The sequence below is a fragment of the Mus caroli genome, chromosome 12, assembly GCF_900094665.2.
Source record: "Mus caroli chromosome 12, CAROLI_EIJ_v1.1, whole genome shotgun sequence".
Classification (NCBI taxonomy): domain Eukaryota; kingdom Metazoa; phylum Chordata; class Mammalia; order Rodentia; family Muridae; genus Mus; species Mus caroli.
In genome coordinates, this window is record NC_034581.1 from 110,284,455 (window position 1) to 110,299,826 (window position 15,372).

Genomic DNA, 15,372 nt, shown 5'->3' on the forward strand with positions numbered 1-15,372 from the left:
GAGCACGAGAGAGCAGGGCTGACAAGGGAAGTACCCAGGCCAGGAGGGGGTCGGAGTGAGGCCCAGGGTCCTGCACTTCAGGGAGAAGTAGGGGTGGAAGGAGGGACGTTTGGACAGAGATCTGGTGGACCGGAGTGCCAGAGAGACTCCGCAAAAAGGAGAAAGGGGCGCGAGGCGGGGACTGGGCCGAGGGGCGGGGCCGGGACTTGCAGCCTGGAAGGCGGAGAGGGTGATAGGCGCGAGACTGAGGAAATCCGCGCTGGGAGGCCCGGAGCTGGGGACCGTGCTGCTGAGGCGCCAAGGACCGAGGCGGCACGCTGAGCCCAAGATGAGGGCATCAGTGGTGCTGACCTGCTACTGCTGGTTGCTGGTGCGGGTGAGTGAACCCGCGCCCACTTCCCGAAGAGGCGCATCCTGCAGTGGACCGCTGGGCTCACCTCCGAGTCCCAGCGCGAGCGGGCGGAGCGTGGGGCCAGCGGAGACAATCCAGAGCAGAATGCTTCCTACTGAGCCTTACCAAACCCTGGGCTGCTGGACTCAGGGGAATTTTCCTATTCCCACCGCCGTCGCGGGTTCGCCAGAAGTGGGGTTCAAGTTCTCCTCGACCCCCGCCCCCGGGACGACCTGGGTCCTGGTCTGGCAGTGCTCCTGGAGTTGGGAACACCCCTAGCACCCAGCGAGAAGAGTGACCGCTGCCCGGGCCACCTGCTCTGGCTTTGCTTCCGATAGAAACTGCTGTTACTCTGTGGTTAAATATTTCTCTTTCCATCTCCTGGTCCGAGTGTTTGTTTAGTATGTGACAGAAGGAAAGTGCTGTGGCTAAGAAAGTTTCCTTTTGGAAATACTCTCTTTTTTTTAATTTCTTCTTCTTCTTCTTCTTCTTCTTCTTCTTCTTCTTCTTCTTCTTCTTCTTCTTCTTCTTCTTCGAGAGCCAAAAGAACCCCTGAACCAAAGTTTGTTACATGGGTCGCATTGGTTTTATGTAGTTCTCCGGAACTCTACCCTTTATTTGAAAACCTTTCTTAAGAAAGAAAAAGAAAGGCTTGAGCCTTATTTCCTGCGTTTCCTTCTCTGCTCTGAGAACTGTATCCCTGTGGAGCTCAAGGTTTCCACACAGATCTAGGCCTCCAGCTGAGGGAGCCAACTAAGCTTAGTGTGTGCAGCAAGAGGGGAGGGGTTGTTTAAGGAAATCCATCCGTCATTGTTGATGAAATTTCAGTTTTCTGGAGCATATCTTCTCTGCCCCCACGGGCAGCTGAGGGAAGCTTCACAAGGATGCTCACGAAGCCTCCGGACTCCAATCACTTTAACCTTTCAGTCGTCCCAACATTTCATCGTTCCCCACGCTCCAGGATTGTCAGCGATACCGGGCTTTTAGCACCTTAATTTATCATCTCATCAGGTCTGAAATTCAGATCAGTGAGTTGCTGTTGCTTGACCTCCGGATCTCTGCATTTTGGTGGTTGTGTAGCAATGAGCTGGTAAATCCAAGGTACCTCAAGTGATCTTTAAACGAATTGAATGTAGCAGAAAAATCTAACATTGAGTTTTGTCCTTTGATTCTATTGGGAAATTGTATTCCTCGTTGGGATGCTAGCTGGCCTAGATCAACTGTAGGATAACTAAACACAGAGATAGCCATACCTAACTGAGCAGGATTCCTTTGCATTACTGTCTTGTAAAAGCAAATTTTTGTTAAGACAGGGAGAAACTGAGACAGACAGACAGACAGACAGACAAGTAATGAGAGCAAGTGCTCCACAAGGAGCCCAGCCTGGGAGGGAGGACACTGGGTCTTTATAAGAACAGCGATCAGAAAATGCTGCCTTCCTGGACTGCGAGTTCAGATGCTCTCTATACTCTCTGGCTGGCGCTCAGCTTCAGTGCCTAAGGACTCCGTGAAAGCTTTGCAGAAACCTTCCATGGCTCCTTGGATCAGATCTGTTTCTCTCAGCACTGCCTCTTCCATCCAATCCCTCTCATTCTTAAAAAAGTGTTTCACACCAAGCTGCTCAATGATAACAATATTACCGGTACAAGTAGGGTTAGGTTGTGAGTGTGCCCTGAAGCTTATGAAAGTTCACTTAAGCTATTCTGACTCTAGGGTGACCACAGAGAGGATCCCCGGGGTACACAGAGTGTCTGTGCACACCCACAACCACTAAGAGTTAACTTGCTTTACTTAAGCAAACCATAGACTATGAAATGGGAGCTCTTCAGTTCTGAGAGATGAACATTTCTAACAGTCCATTGCTCTTAAGTTAGTAATAACAACGTACAATGTCAGTTTACTCTCCTGCTCAGAAAAAGTATTCTATTGGAGTTTATGTTTGTTTCACAAAATAAATAGTAAAGTTTTTCTTCTTTTTTTAAATAACCACATCAGAAAAATGAAATAGCTGACTTAAAATGAATTTCAGCTTCAAAGAAATTTAGAAAGGTGAAGCATTGGATCTTCCTGTAGATTTTTGCTTAACCCGCTCTTGTGTAATTTTTAGTTACTTCTATTTCTTTCACTTGAACAGGTGAGCAGCATCCATCCGGAATGTCGCTTTCATCTAGAAATACAAGAAGAAGAGACAAAATGTGCAGAGCTGCTAAGCAGCCAAACGGAGAATCACAGAGGTAGGTATGGGGATTAAGTTTGGGTGTGGGATCCTAGCTGTCTATACTTCTCAGCCCCTTGAGGGGTTGGAGGTCACCTACATATTAAAAAAAAAAAATAGAACCACTTGCTACTGTTCTGGTGGGGCACAAGCAAAACTAATGTAGCCTTGTGACAGTGGGGATTTCAGCAAACCTTTTAAAAGAAAACCTCAATGCTTTACACCAACAGTTTCCATGGCTTGCTGAGGTAACTGTTCCTGACATAATGTTATGGCTCTGGAATGCTCTGAAAAGGTGACTCTTGTTCCCAGGGAATAGTAGCACATGTCTGAATTCTTGGCTCTAAAATATTAGCTATCCTTGAAGTTGGTCCATCTAAGAACAATAGAAACTTGTCAGAAGCAAACAGGAAAATGGGACTTCAGGTTTCTGAAGACATAATTATTGTAATACTGTGAGTTTGTTGAGTTTGTCCTCTGAGTGGAACTGAAAGTTTTCTGAGACACTAGGCCTTTGATTTGCTCCTCCATCATGGTCACAGACCCAAAGGCCCCTGAGTATCAGCCCAGGTATCAACAGCACAACCTTTTGTCTGGGATCTTTCTGCTCAACAGTCATGTGTACACCTTTTTCAAGAAAGAAATTAAAGTCCATAGTCTGGTGTTTGTTAGCAAGACTCAAGTCCAACACTCCACTCTGAACCTATTACCTAACAAAAGAGTTACAGCTACATCACTAATGCAAAATTTCTAGGAGCCACATTCAAACAATTTTTTTTAAAAAGTGAGACTAGTCTTAATAATGCATTTTATATTAACTTAAATTATTGGCCTAATCATTTTGACTTTTAAACAACAAGAAACCATTGTTTCTATATTCTTTCTTTCTGTTAAGTCTTATAACATAGTACATTTTTAAAGAATGTTATTAGCACCTCACCTTTTGCGATACTTTTCAAGCTTCTAGTACCACAGATTAGTCAGTGGCTCCCACACTAGGCAAAAGGGCTCTAAATAGGCACATTTTTTTCTACCTGTCTAAGACCCCTGTTTCCTCCTCTGAAAATGAAGGCTTCAGCTTGAAGCTTCCTTTAATGACCTGTGATTTTACAGCACACATGTGGTTCTGGAGGCTACATTCCCCAAATTGTATAGTTGGCCTCACAGTCTGTCGACACAAATATAATCAGTCAGTCTCACTGCCCCCAAGAAGGACTAGCAGTAAAAACTGACTTCAGTTGGGAACAAATGAGAGCTATGGGTCAGCACTGTGGTCACCGAGGCTGGCTCTGTTCAGTAAAAACCTCAGAGTTCAGAAAAGCATTCCTGTGGCAAAGGTGCACGCACACACACCAAACAACAACAATAATGATAACAAAAACAAGATGAAGAAGAGGAGGAGAAAGAGGAAATGAGCTTAGACATGAGGCTGGTGAGGTGGCTTAGTAGCTATGAGCACTTGCTGGGTTCCCAACACCCATGACATCACATTTATAACTACAGTTCCTAGAAACCCAGTGCCTTCTTCAAACTCCATAGGCTTCTGCATACACATAGTATGCATGTATGCTTCCAGACAAGCATTCATACATGTAAAATCGAAATAAATATTTTTTTAAAAAAATGAAATTAAAATGGGAGCTTGGCAGACCACTGTGGCCAGTGATGGCTAAAGCTGCTGATGGTCTCCTGATGAGTGGCCCTCTCAAAGACGACCTCCTGAGACAAGCTTCCTGGGTTCCCAGGGGACAACCTGCATGGACATCCTAGGTAGAGTCTATGAAAACTGCTCAGATTTCCTTAGTGCTTGTCTGGCATGGCCAGGTGGTTCAAGTCTGTGGGACTTCACCCTTGTTTGTCATACAGACAAACCTCATTGCTTTTTCTTGCAAGAACGGATGCCTACTTGGACGTTTCATGTTGTGGGTTATTTTCAGTGTTAGCTTACGAGAAAAGTACATGTATATCTGATTCATCCACCTTTCTGTTTTGCAAGAACTTCTTGGTCATTAGCTAGCCACCCTCAGGAGAGCAGAGCTGACCATCAGCCAGCCACTGTGCAGCTCCCAGAAGAGACAGCCTGTGACCCCAGTCCTTGTCTGCTCTCTGAAATATGCAGAGTTCCAATGCCAAGAGTATAAATAGCAGTAGGTTACCAGGATGAAGATGCTGCAGGCAATGAGAGCCAGAGGCTGTGCAGAGCCAGAGCTGAGGGAGCACTTCTGGTAGGACAAGGCCACAGGACATATCCTCATGAAGTCACAAGTGACATTGCTGAGCTCCTAACATCTGTGAGCGCTAATTTCATAGTCCCTGGCAGTGTGTAATTGGTCTAGAAGAACTTCAGAAATTAGAAACAAAGTAGCTTTGATGTTGACAAAATAACTTCCAATCAGAAATTAGAAACAAAGTAGCTTTGATGTTGACAAAATAACTTCCACAATCTTAATATGGAACTCTTCCACTTTGCTTTATTATGTATCAAGAAAACAAAACAAAAAGATGTAGTAAATCCCTACAAAACCAATATCAGTTCTAAAAAGGACTCAGAAAGCTGTGGAGGTATTTGGAGTCCTGTAGTTTAATTTTGATTCACTGCTAAGACAAACTTAATCTTGACAATATAAGGATGAGGAGCCTAACGTCACAGATGGTTGAGGGTGGAGGAATATTCTCAGGGAAGTCAGTATAGGAACTTTCCTGTGGCTTCCTTATGGCATCTATGGCCTCTCCAGGGATTGGCAGAACAAAAGTTAAACTGGTGTGCTTTGATGACCCCCTTCCTGAAAAAGTAGGTGGTGTTTGCCAAAGGATGTGTTTTACTACAATCTACTTAGAACCAGGTAAAGAAAGGTGCTGAGCAGTGGCCGTTGGTTTGTTTTAAACAGAGCGTTGGACTCCTTGGAGGAACTGTGAGGGCCTTGTTATTCCCTGCTGACAAGCTGGACTGAGAGTAGCCAGCCACAGGTTCGTGATAACAGCAGAAGATGGGAAATGTTGGGCCAGAGACAGACTTCCCTGCTTCTCACATGGCGTACAGCATGAGCTTCGCACTCACCAGGGTTGACTACTTTGAAGACTCTCAGATCCAAGGCCCATGTATCTGGGTCACAGCCCCACCCTAGTAAATCCTCAGCATCCACAGCTGCTCGTTAGGATCCTGACAGCAAGTTAAGGATCCGGGGGTTGGGGGTGGTGCCTTAGTTGCCAGACCGCCCAGAGGAACGCGAACACGGCCTCTGTTGCCCAAGGCTGCTTGCATGTGACATCCTCAGAAGAGAAGCAGATGCGAACAGTTAGAGTCTTCTTAGAAGAGGGGCTCCAAAGTCCAGACTGGAGAGCATTTAGCAGACTGAGACAGCTTCTTTTTATTATCCAGGAATGGTGTGTGGTCACCAGTGACCACAGCACATGGCCACTAATCCTTCTACCCTGTTGTTCTTGAGAGAGACAAAGAGAACATGTTTGGTTCCTGTTACATCTCACAAATCTTACACCGCGCCTTTAAAAATATTTCAACTGGCTTTTACAGAAGGAATGAACATTTTATATCCAAAATTAGTGTTAGAAATTAGTGACTATGAACACAGAAAAAAAAGTATTGCAGTAAGAAGTATGTCCATGCTTCTTCTGCCTTGCCCTGTGAGGCTGACAGTGCTGGTGCACAGTGCCCTTGAAAACCATCCATGTGTTTGTTCTGTGTCTTGATCCCCCCTCTCTCCTTTCGTTTGGAGACTAGACTGTGTCATCTCTACACTCTCCTTTGAGTTTACGTAATATCTAGCACATTCTTTTGGTTCCTTTCAGCTATTGAACTTTCAGATGAGTGACAATATTTCGCTATTAGAAATGATGTTCTAAGGAATAAAATAACTCACCATATAGTGACTTCAAGTAACTAATCATGAAATTAAGTCAGTTTCTCGTGACCATGTAAGTTGCAAGGTCTGCATGATGCAGTTCCTCTTGGTCAGTGACGATTGGACCCTGAGGAGAAATCTTAAAGCAAGAGGAAAGCAGCGCTGTGTACTCCCAGAAGGTGCTGAGGTCCAGAAACGGTGTCATGTGCCTGGCACAGGCCTAACACAGTGAGTAGACACTGTGGGGTGTTCAGTACAAAGGAAGATGCACACTCCTGTGCTACCTGAGGCTTTCTCTGTTTGGTAAGAATAAGGGGTCCTGGACTTGCTCCCAGAAGCCCAAGACCTCAGGGTAAGGACATTGAGTCCAGACAGGAGGGCTTTCTAGGTCTATACCTCCTGGCTCTGTATCTATTGCCTGTTAGAAACAGAGCAGAATTTTCTAGAAGGACATTGCCTCATTCTTCCGTGTCTGCTCAGAGGCAGGAGTGCGGCTTAAATGCTGAGCCACAGATTGCAAGTTCCGCCTGCCTGTTGAAATGAGTGTCTTCTTTCTTTGGACCTGTGTTGGCTTATGAGGTTCTAGGCAGCACCCTGTGTTCTTCTCTCTGAGGTCTAGATCTGGCTGCTCTTCTGTGTTGATGTCCACATTATCACCTTGACATAAACCTCTTTCCATCTTTTCTGGACATAAGTTAAGGCTTCTGGGAGTAGCTGTGGCTTTTCTAGATGAGACAACTCACTGGACAGATACCACAAGAGGTGGTACAGATAACCCCAGAATCTGGGTTGCTTAAGTATGGAATGAGGTGTTGCCTAACCTTCCCTGAGCTGCCCTGAGAAGACTTGAGTATGACAGTAGGCCACAAGTTATGGATCAGAGTGAAACACATGCCTACCATGAAGCTGTGTGGTACTTCGTGGACACCGCCCATGATGTTAATCTGTGATTTAAAGCACTCTGTGAACATATACACGCATGCACACATGGTTGCACCAAAAATGTACTGGGATTTACAAGGAAGGGGAGAGGGGATTTCCACCTGGGACTTTGGTAGTGGCATGAGAGACATGTGCCAGGCTGATCTCAGATGTAGGAAGTAAAAGGGGGTTGTGGCAGTGGCAAGCTAGGGACATCAGCACAGATGAGGAAAGAGAGCAGAGTGGATATGTGTAGCCCCGAGGGTGGAGATACACTGAGGGCCTTGGAGGGCAGTGTCTTGGTATGAACTATGCTTTAGGGAGGTCAGGGCATCCTTGGAAATAAAGAAACATGACAAGCCAATAGCATTCTGAGGAGAAATGAAAATGTTTCTTGTGGAAAGTGGTGAGGAACAGCAACTCCCAGAAGCCGTTTCAGGGAACAAGAGGCCGAACTACAAGGATAGAAGGGCAGAAAGGCCTGGAGGCTACAATGTGCAGTGCTGCCCTACAGTGTGCCACAGAAGAAATCCACTCAGAGTTCAGAGAAATGGCCTCTGTGGGGTTGGCTAAGCCTGATCCTATGCCTGAGCACTGGTGAAGGAAGAGGTCCATCAGGGGCTATGCTCAGCAGGGAGTGACAGACAATGCTCAGACTCCTTCTGCCTTGTACAGAAGGAAGGCTCAAAGTTAGCTGGAAAGAGAATGTTCTAGCTGCACAGCCCAGTCATCTCAGGGGCATGTCAGTCCTTCACGACAGAGGCCAGGACAGGAAGTACTCACTCCTCAGAACTAGCCTTGAGGGGTTGAGGGACAGGGTCTGTTCCCAAGAAGGTGGGATGGCATCACTGAATCCTAGCCCAAAGCACTGACTGCTGACTTTCCAGGGCCTAGGCACCCTGGAAAACATAGTCCTCTGGTTCTACATTGATACAATTCTGTCCTGGCTACAGCTGGATGGTGGCTTGGCATTAACTCCCATGAAGGGTTGGACTCACAACTTCCTAGAGTAGCCAGAACTTTGGTCTCCTTGTCTGGGTCGGTTCCTGCCTAGATATATCAGAGCCTGCTAGTAGATACACTGGTGTGGTCGTGGGAAGTCACTAAGTCCTGATCATGAATCTGAGGGAGATTATCTTGAGATCCATGGGCAGGATGTCTCATGCCAGTGATGGATCTCCAGATGGGATCTGTTGCTATGAAAAATATTACTCAGCTCTGCCCAGTCTTGAACTTCTGACGGTAACAGCCAGGCCCTGAGCCATGGTAGAATCTGGAGAAAAGCTTCTAGAGTGTTTCATATGGGAGGAAACTACGCCATCAGCATGAACACTGCGAATGCCCTCATGAGTCAGAGGGTCAGCATTTTGCAAATATTCAGCACACGCATTGGTTAGGTACCCACATTGTGTCCCCTTACTACCCACTGTCCACATGGTGCCACATGAGGGTCCCAGGACCTGTCAGGTATGAAACAGTCTCCTATCTTTTTTTTTTAATTTTTAATATTTTTATTACATATTTTCCTCAATTACATTTCCAATGCTATCCCAAAAGTCCCCCATAGTGCCCCCCACTTCCCTACCTACTCATTCCCATTCTTTTGACCCTGCTTGTGGACGTTGTACATCGTGGTGCGCACTAGGCTCCGCACCACGATGTACAACGTCCACAAGCATACATCATGTTGTTCCAACAATAGGGTTGCAGATCCCTTTAGCTCCTTGGGTATTTTCTCTAGCTTCTCCATTGGGAGCCCTGTGATACATCCAATAGCTGACTGTGAGCATCCACTCCTGTGTTTGCTAGGCCCCGGCATAGTCTCACAAGACACAGCTATATTTGGGTCCTTTCAGCAAAATCTTGCTAGTGTATGCAATGGTGTCAGCGTTTGGAAGCTGATTATGGGATGGATCCCTGGATATGGCAGTCTCTAGATGGTCCATCCTTTCATCACAGCTCGAAATTTTGTCTCTGTAACTCCTTCCATGGGTGTTTTGTTCCCAATTCTAAGAAGGGGCATATTGTCCACACTTTGGTCTTCATTCATATTGAGCTTCATGCGTTTAGCAAATTGTATCTTATATCTTGGGTATCCTAAGTTTTGGGCTAATATCCACTTATCAGTGAATACATATTGTGTGAGTTCCTTTGTGATTGTGTTACCTCACTCAAGATGATGCCCTCCAGGTCCATACATTTGGCTAGGAATTTCATAAATTCATTCTTTTTAATAGCTGAGTAGTACTCCATTGTGTAAATGTACCACATTTTCTGTATCCATTCCTCTGTTGAGGGGCATCTGGGTTCTTTCCAGCTTCTGGCTATTATAAATAGGGCTGCTATGAACATAGTGGAGCATGTGACCTTTTTACCGGTTGGGACATCTTCTGGATATATGCCCAGGAGAGGTATTGCAGTCTCCTATCTTAAGGCACTCAATCTTTATGTGGCAGTGACTAAGCAGGTCTCTCCACATGGATTATAGTGACTCCTGCTGGAATGCACTGATATTGCAGTTTTATTGGATTTGGCATTATGCTCTGTCCAGATCTGCATACAACTTTATAAAACCCTTTTTGTTCATTTAGCAAATTGTGTTGCTTCTGAGTCTGAATGATGGTGCAAACTTAGCCCATGTTCCAGAATCTGGTTTCAACCTTTGGGATCCACCTTAACCCCAAAATAAACCTGCTTTAGATTCAAAAGCCAGATATGAGCTGACTTTCCAATGCCATCCATCAGTAATTCCCTGTAAATGGTGTTTCCAGGTCTTAGCTAATACTTCACCCTAGAGACAGAGGATGAAATTCTAGCCACCCCCTGGTTAGGGATGTGAGCATTTTTACCTGGATCCTGTACAATGTCATGTGGCACTCCAAACACTTGGAGTCCTGGCTTTGAAGAGCCTTCTAACCGTTTCTCTAATACTAGGAGTGGTCTCATTCATCAGCATGCTCCAGGCTAAGCTTCTACTACCTTTCCTTGTAGGAAGAGCTCTTTGTCAAGACTGTCCTAAGATAATGCTACTCTATCCACAGTGTGGCCCCAAGCATAGTAGGTGTTTAGAAACCCTTTTTGAAAGCCTCATGATTCCCAACACATAAGTAGCATGACCACAATGCATTTAAAACTGCAGGGCCAATAGGAAGGTGCAGAGCCCTGACTAGCTTCTGTCTCCATGGGTGATTAGGTTCCTGATGGACTCTAAGCCTGTCCCATGCATAATCTTTGGAATGTCTTATGGCCCCAGTGTGTGCTCATCTATAACCACATGAACTGTCTCCTGAGAGGGGCATGCTTCATTCATGAGTTTTGACAGGCTATTGCTTTGGGTATTTCCCTCAAAAGGTTTCTTTGCTGTGCTTCTCCCAGTTCAGTTACTGTCATTATTCCTAATTGCAGCTTTCCTAAAATGGCATTTGGCAACATACCTAGATGAGCTAATGCATAGATGGAGTTCTGATCTCACTGGCAATATTTTAAGAACAAACGAAGCATCCTTAGAACAAAAGAAAGGGATGAATCCTCTGAGCAGAGCTCCTGTAACCTCTCTCTATAGTCAGAGCAACTAACTGAGACTCCAAAGCCCCCAGAATAGCAACTGTTGTTACAATTAGCAACTTGAGTAGCCTGCATCCACAGCCATCCACAGAGAGAGCCAGTACATTGCATTTACATTCCTAGGGGCTGTGAAATTCAGACCCAGGTGGTCCACTTCCTGCTTTCTGTGTAGATTTATCCATTGCTTTGGAGCCTTGTGTACAGTGAACATTAAGACAAGAAAGTCCTGGTTGTAAGATGTCTGTGGATTCTGGACTTTTACTGGGGCAGATGAGAACATACATATTTACCCTGGACAGGGCACCAACAACAGGCAAAAGACCAACAACAGGCAAAAAGAAACCATTGCACCCAAGGCCAGTTTGATGAACCATTATGCTTATTGGATTACTTATGGAAACTGTAAACTGTCATCCCCTGTACAGTTTCCTGGTAGCAACAATGAAAAATCTTCTCTCCTCCTGCCCCCAGAAATTATTTACTGTTTGTATCATTTGGGGGAGAGCCCTCATAAGTCTTTTAACGAGTTTCCCATCTGTGGCCTCTCTCCTTTACACGAGAAAAAGTGTTCAGATTTGGAGAAAATAACTACACAACAGTTTGGCAGCTTGTAGAGCAGCTGTTCAGAGAACATCCATATCTGTACTATGCCTCCTTGTTCAGGAGTAAAAGCATTTTCTCTGCATGGTCAACTCAGGTGGAGGGCATGAGTGCCCCACCTAATACTAGGTGTCCAAAAGTGGCAGTAGTTGAGATTTCTGAGCTGCCAGCCAAGTAAAGTGATAATGAAAGCATGCTAAATTTCTGTGGGCCTCAGTTATCCCTGCAAGGCTCCAGGACTCACAACTAGGCTGAGGGTAACAATTCCACACAGATCTGATTTGACCTCTAGACTGTGAGCAGCCTGAGGGCCAGGCTAGCCTAGGCCAACCCTATGGTCTTTGGGTGTATGCAGCAAGTGAGGAGGCAGCCAAACGGAAACTGCATTACATCCTCTTCAAAAGACCACTGAGGATTTACTTTCTGTGTAGTCACAATGCAGAGAAGCCAGCATCCTCCTTTACCAAGACAATGTAGCATCTCTGTGGGGACAGCAAGCAGAAGCTGAGACAATTCAGGTCAAAATTGATGAGCATAGTTCAGAGGAGGACAAGCCACTTGTAAAAATTACCTTTCCCAATTCAATTTCCAACTCCATCCAGCTCTGTCTCCGAGGCTGATGACAGGCAGAGAGAATCGGTGGATTTGATGGCACAATGATGATTAGGTTTTTTAAAAACTGTTGCTTTAAAACTGTAGCACTTAGCGAAATCACAAAAGTCCTCTTGCTCAACAGTCACCTGAGCAGAGAAAAGACAAAAGGCTGCACAACTACACCCTGCATGTGTGAGCACCAGGAAGGTGGTCCTAACACAAGTGTGCCTAACACAATTGAACTCTGACCAGGTGTGCCTGAAAGACACTCACAATAAATACCATGCACAACTGGGCACCCAAGAAGGTGAGCTCCTGGGTAGGTGTGTCCTGGGCAGGTGTACCTCCCACAGGATAGCTCTGGATACTTGTGCCCTGCACAGAGGAGCCCTAAATCAGTATACTACACACAGTTGAGCCCCCAGAAGGTGAATGCTAGAAAAGGTATACCCTGCACATGTGAGGCCTAAGAAGATATACCCTGCACAGGTCAGCACACCTAAAGATTACTAGGTGTGTTAGTGTAGGCGCTGCTACTGGGTTGTCTTAACAGCAGGGCCTCAGAAGCACTTAGCACCATCTGTTTCAGTATCTATTAATGATTCGTACCTGGATTTACTGTTTGTAGGAAAAATATGTTGATTCTCTAGCTCTGACCATTCTTTATATAGTCATCAACCAGTGCTCTTAGGCAAATATTCAGCTGGGAAAGAATGCCAACTCCTTTTTAAAGAGGCAAGCATTCTTTTTATCCCTGTTCAGCACTTAATTATTGTATTCCCTATCAATTATTTCATAAACATAGTGGATGCTAAGGTTTCGAAATGGATATTTAACTGTTAAATTCAGACTTTGGAATATCATACTGCCAGTGAAAATAACCATATTATATACACATCATGTGAAAAATGTGAGAGCCCAGCTATATGGGAAGACAATAAATAATAATTCTTCCTTATAAAAAGAAGTCCTGTGACACCTCTCCACGTAGTGAGTCTGAGACTGTGGAAGCAGGTGTTGGGAGGACCCATTTAGGACATATCCCTGAGTAGGACTTAGAGGTTGGGCTGAGATTTCTCTCTGCACCTGCCTCAGTGGCTTGTGACTAGTTAGTACCCATGAAATTTCATGTCCTTCTTCTTCAGCTGGTTAATATGGTGTAGGGAAACTGCCCTGGGAGAAAGGGAGAGTTAGAGATGACAGCTGAATCTTGGTGCTTGTTGAGTAGAGAAGGCTAAGTGGGAGCTTTGTCATGTGATATGTGAAGATTAAGATGGCTCAGCAAGATGGCCTGCAGGGCACTGCTGAATTCCCATGGTATTTGGTGATACCAAGGGTAGCACTGAGGCAGTTTCAGGGAGAGAACTTCTGAGCAGATAATGCTGGACCACAGCCACGTCATGTATAAAGTGGGAGTTCCTTTGATAGTTCACTTGGAGGTATGGGCCTGAAGGATGTATTTGATTCTCTCAAGAGGATCTGCTCTGCTCCTGGCTTACCTCTTTGGATCATAACCTAGGAAGCTTGGCACATCTATAGGATCCAAGAGGAACTCTAATTCTGTGTCCTGCCAGATGGCATTTCTGGCCACAGCAAATTCTATGCAGGGAATGGCCAGGGTACAAGAAGTACTTTGTCTGGTTCCTCCTGAGGTAAGAAAAAAAAAATATTTTCTATAATAAACACTTGACCTTATCTTGTGTCTCCATCACGAGCCAGTTGAGCTGAGCTGTCACATCTAAGGCCCTAGCCCCTTTAATTCCTATTATTAAGTTGCAGGGATTTTTTTTTCTTTCTCTCTTCTGTATCCTTCCCATCTCCTCACATTAGAACACCCCTGCACTCACACCACTGCTCAGATGGGACCCGATGCCCAAAGGGGAATTGAGATAAGGTGTATAGGATCCCCTCTGTCTGCTACATCAGAGCATGTTTCCCAACCTGATTTCCAAGATATTTGTGGCCAGCTGTCAGGCTTCACATCAGCCTCTTAAAGCAGGAAAACAATATCCAGGGGGTGTTTCTATTACCACTGGGCAGTAAAGAATTTTTTGGATAGTATCCTCAGAAGGACTTCTGGATGCTTGCTTGGACAGCTAAGGGGACTCTCTGGAGACTAAGTGGCACATGGGTGGATGGCATTTAAATAGTACCCCATCCCAGTGGCTGCTCAGAAGAAGAGCACTCACTTCTTATCCCCAAATCTGTTGTGAGATTTCAAGAACTCATAAGGACTGATAAGGCCACACAACTTAAGCTTGCTATGAGCACTGTCTGGACCAACCTTCCTTGCCTCACTCCTTTGAGAACTTTTGCCTCTGTGATTTTAAACTTAAGCCTTTTGAATGTGGAATGGGAGCTGTTCTTCAAGGCTGCTGTTCTGTCAATGGCACTGCTCACACTGACTCGTGTCTTCCTTGGCTGTACATACTGCATACAACCAAGGAGGAAAGGGCCAAGAAGCCTCCATACAGCTCTCACATGACTTCCTTGGGTTGCTTCATACTAGTGAGCTCAGCCCTTCCAGAACAATCCGCTCTCGAGCCAAGGAAGTCATGTGAGAGGACTTTGGGAGGAAGTGAATGAAGCTAAAAAGAAAAAAACTGCAAAGGACCTAGTGATGTGCTACCTTCAGTATTTCAAATGCATGAATAGCAGAATACCTAGATATCTAGAAATATCACACAGGAAGAACCAAATCACTAAATCTAGCACTCAGCTCAAACCCAAAGGAAAGTATCTGTACTGGCTGGTTTTGCATCAACTTGACACAAGCTAGAGACATCAGGGAAGAAGGAGTCTCGTTGAGGAAATGTCTCCATGAGATCCAGGCATCTTATCAATTAGTGATCAGTGAAGGAGGCAGCCCACTGTAGGTGGTTCCATCCCTGGTGGTCCTGAGTTCTATATGAAAGCAGGCTGAGCAAGCTAAGAGGAAGAAGCCAGTAAGCAGCACCTGGCCATGGCCTCTGCATCAGCTCCTGCCTCTAGGATCCTGTCCTGTTTGAGTTTCTGTCCTGACTTCCTTCAATAATGAGCAGCAATATGGAAGTATAAGCCAAGTAAATCCTTTTCTCTTCAGTTTGCTCTTTTGGTCATAGTGTTTTGTTGCAACAATAGAAACCCTAACCAGCCGGGCGTGGTGGCGCACGCCTTTAATCCCAGCACTCGGGAGGCAGAGGCAGGCGGATTTCTGAGTTCGAGGCCAGCCTGGTCTACAAAGTGAG

General features: G+C 45.4%; 1 protein-coding gene across 1 annotated transcript in view; it reads left to right on the plus strand.

The window, feature by feature from the left end:
• The first annotated feature begins 214 nt into the window (after nt 1-214).
• Nucleotides 215-15,372, plus strand: part of Vipr2 (vasoactive intestinal peptide receptor 2) — a 69,798-nt gene continuing 54,640 nt past the window's right edge. The window contains exons 1-2 of the mRNA XM_021179290.1: nt 215-376; nt 2,526-2,625. Coding sequence (XP_021034949.1) covers nt 329-376; nt 2,526-2,625 — 148 coding nt within the window. The 5' untranslated portion in view covers nt 215-328. The remainder of the gene's footprint in view (nt 377-2,525; nt 2,626-15,372) is intronic.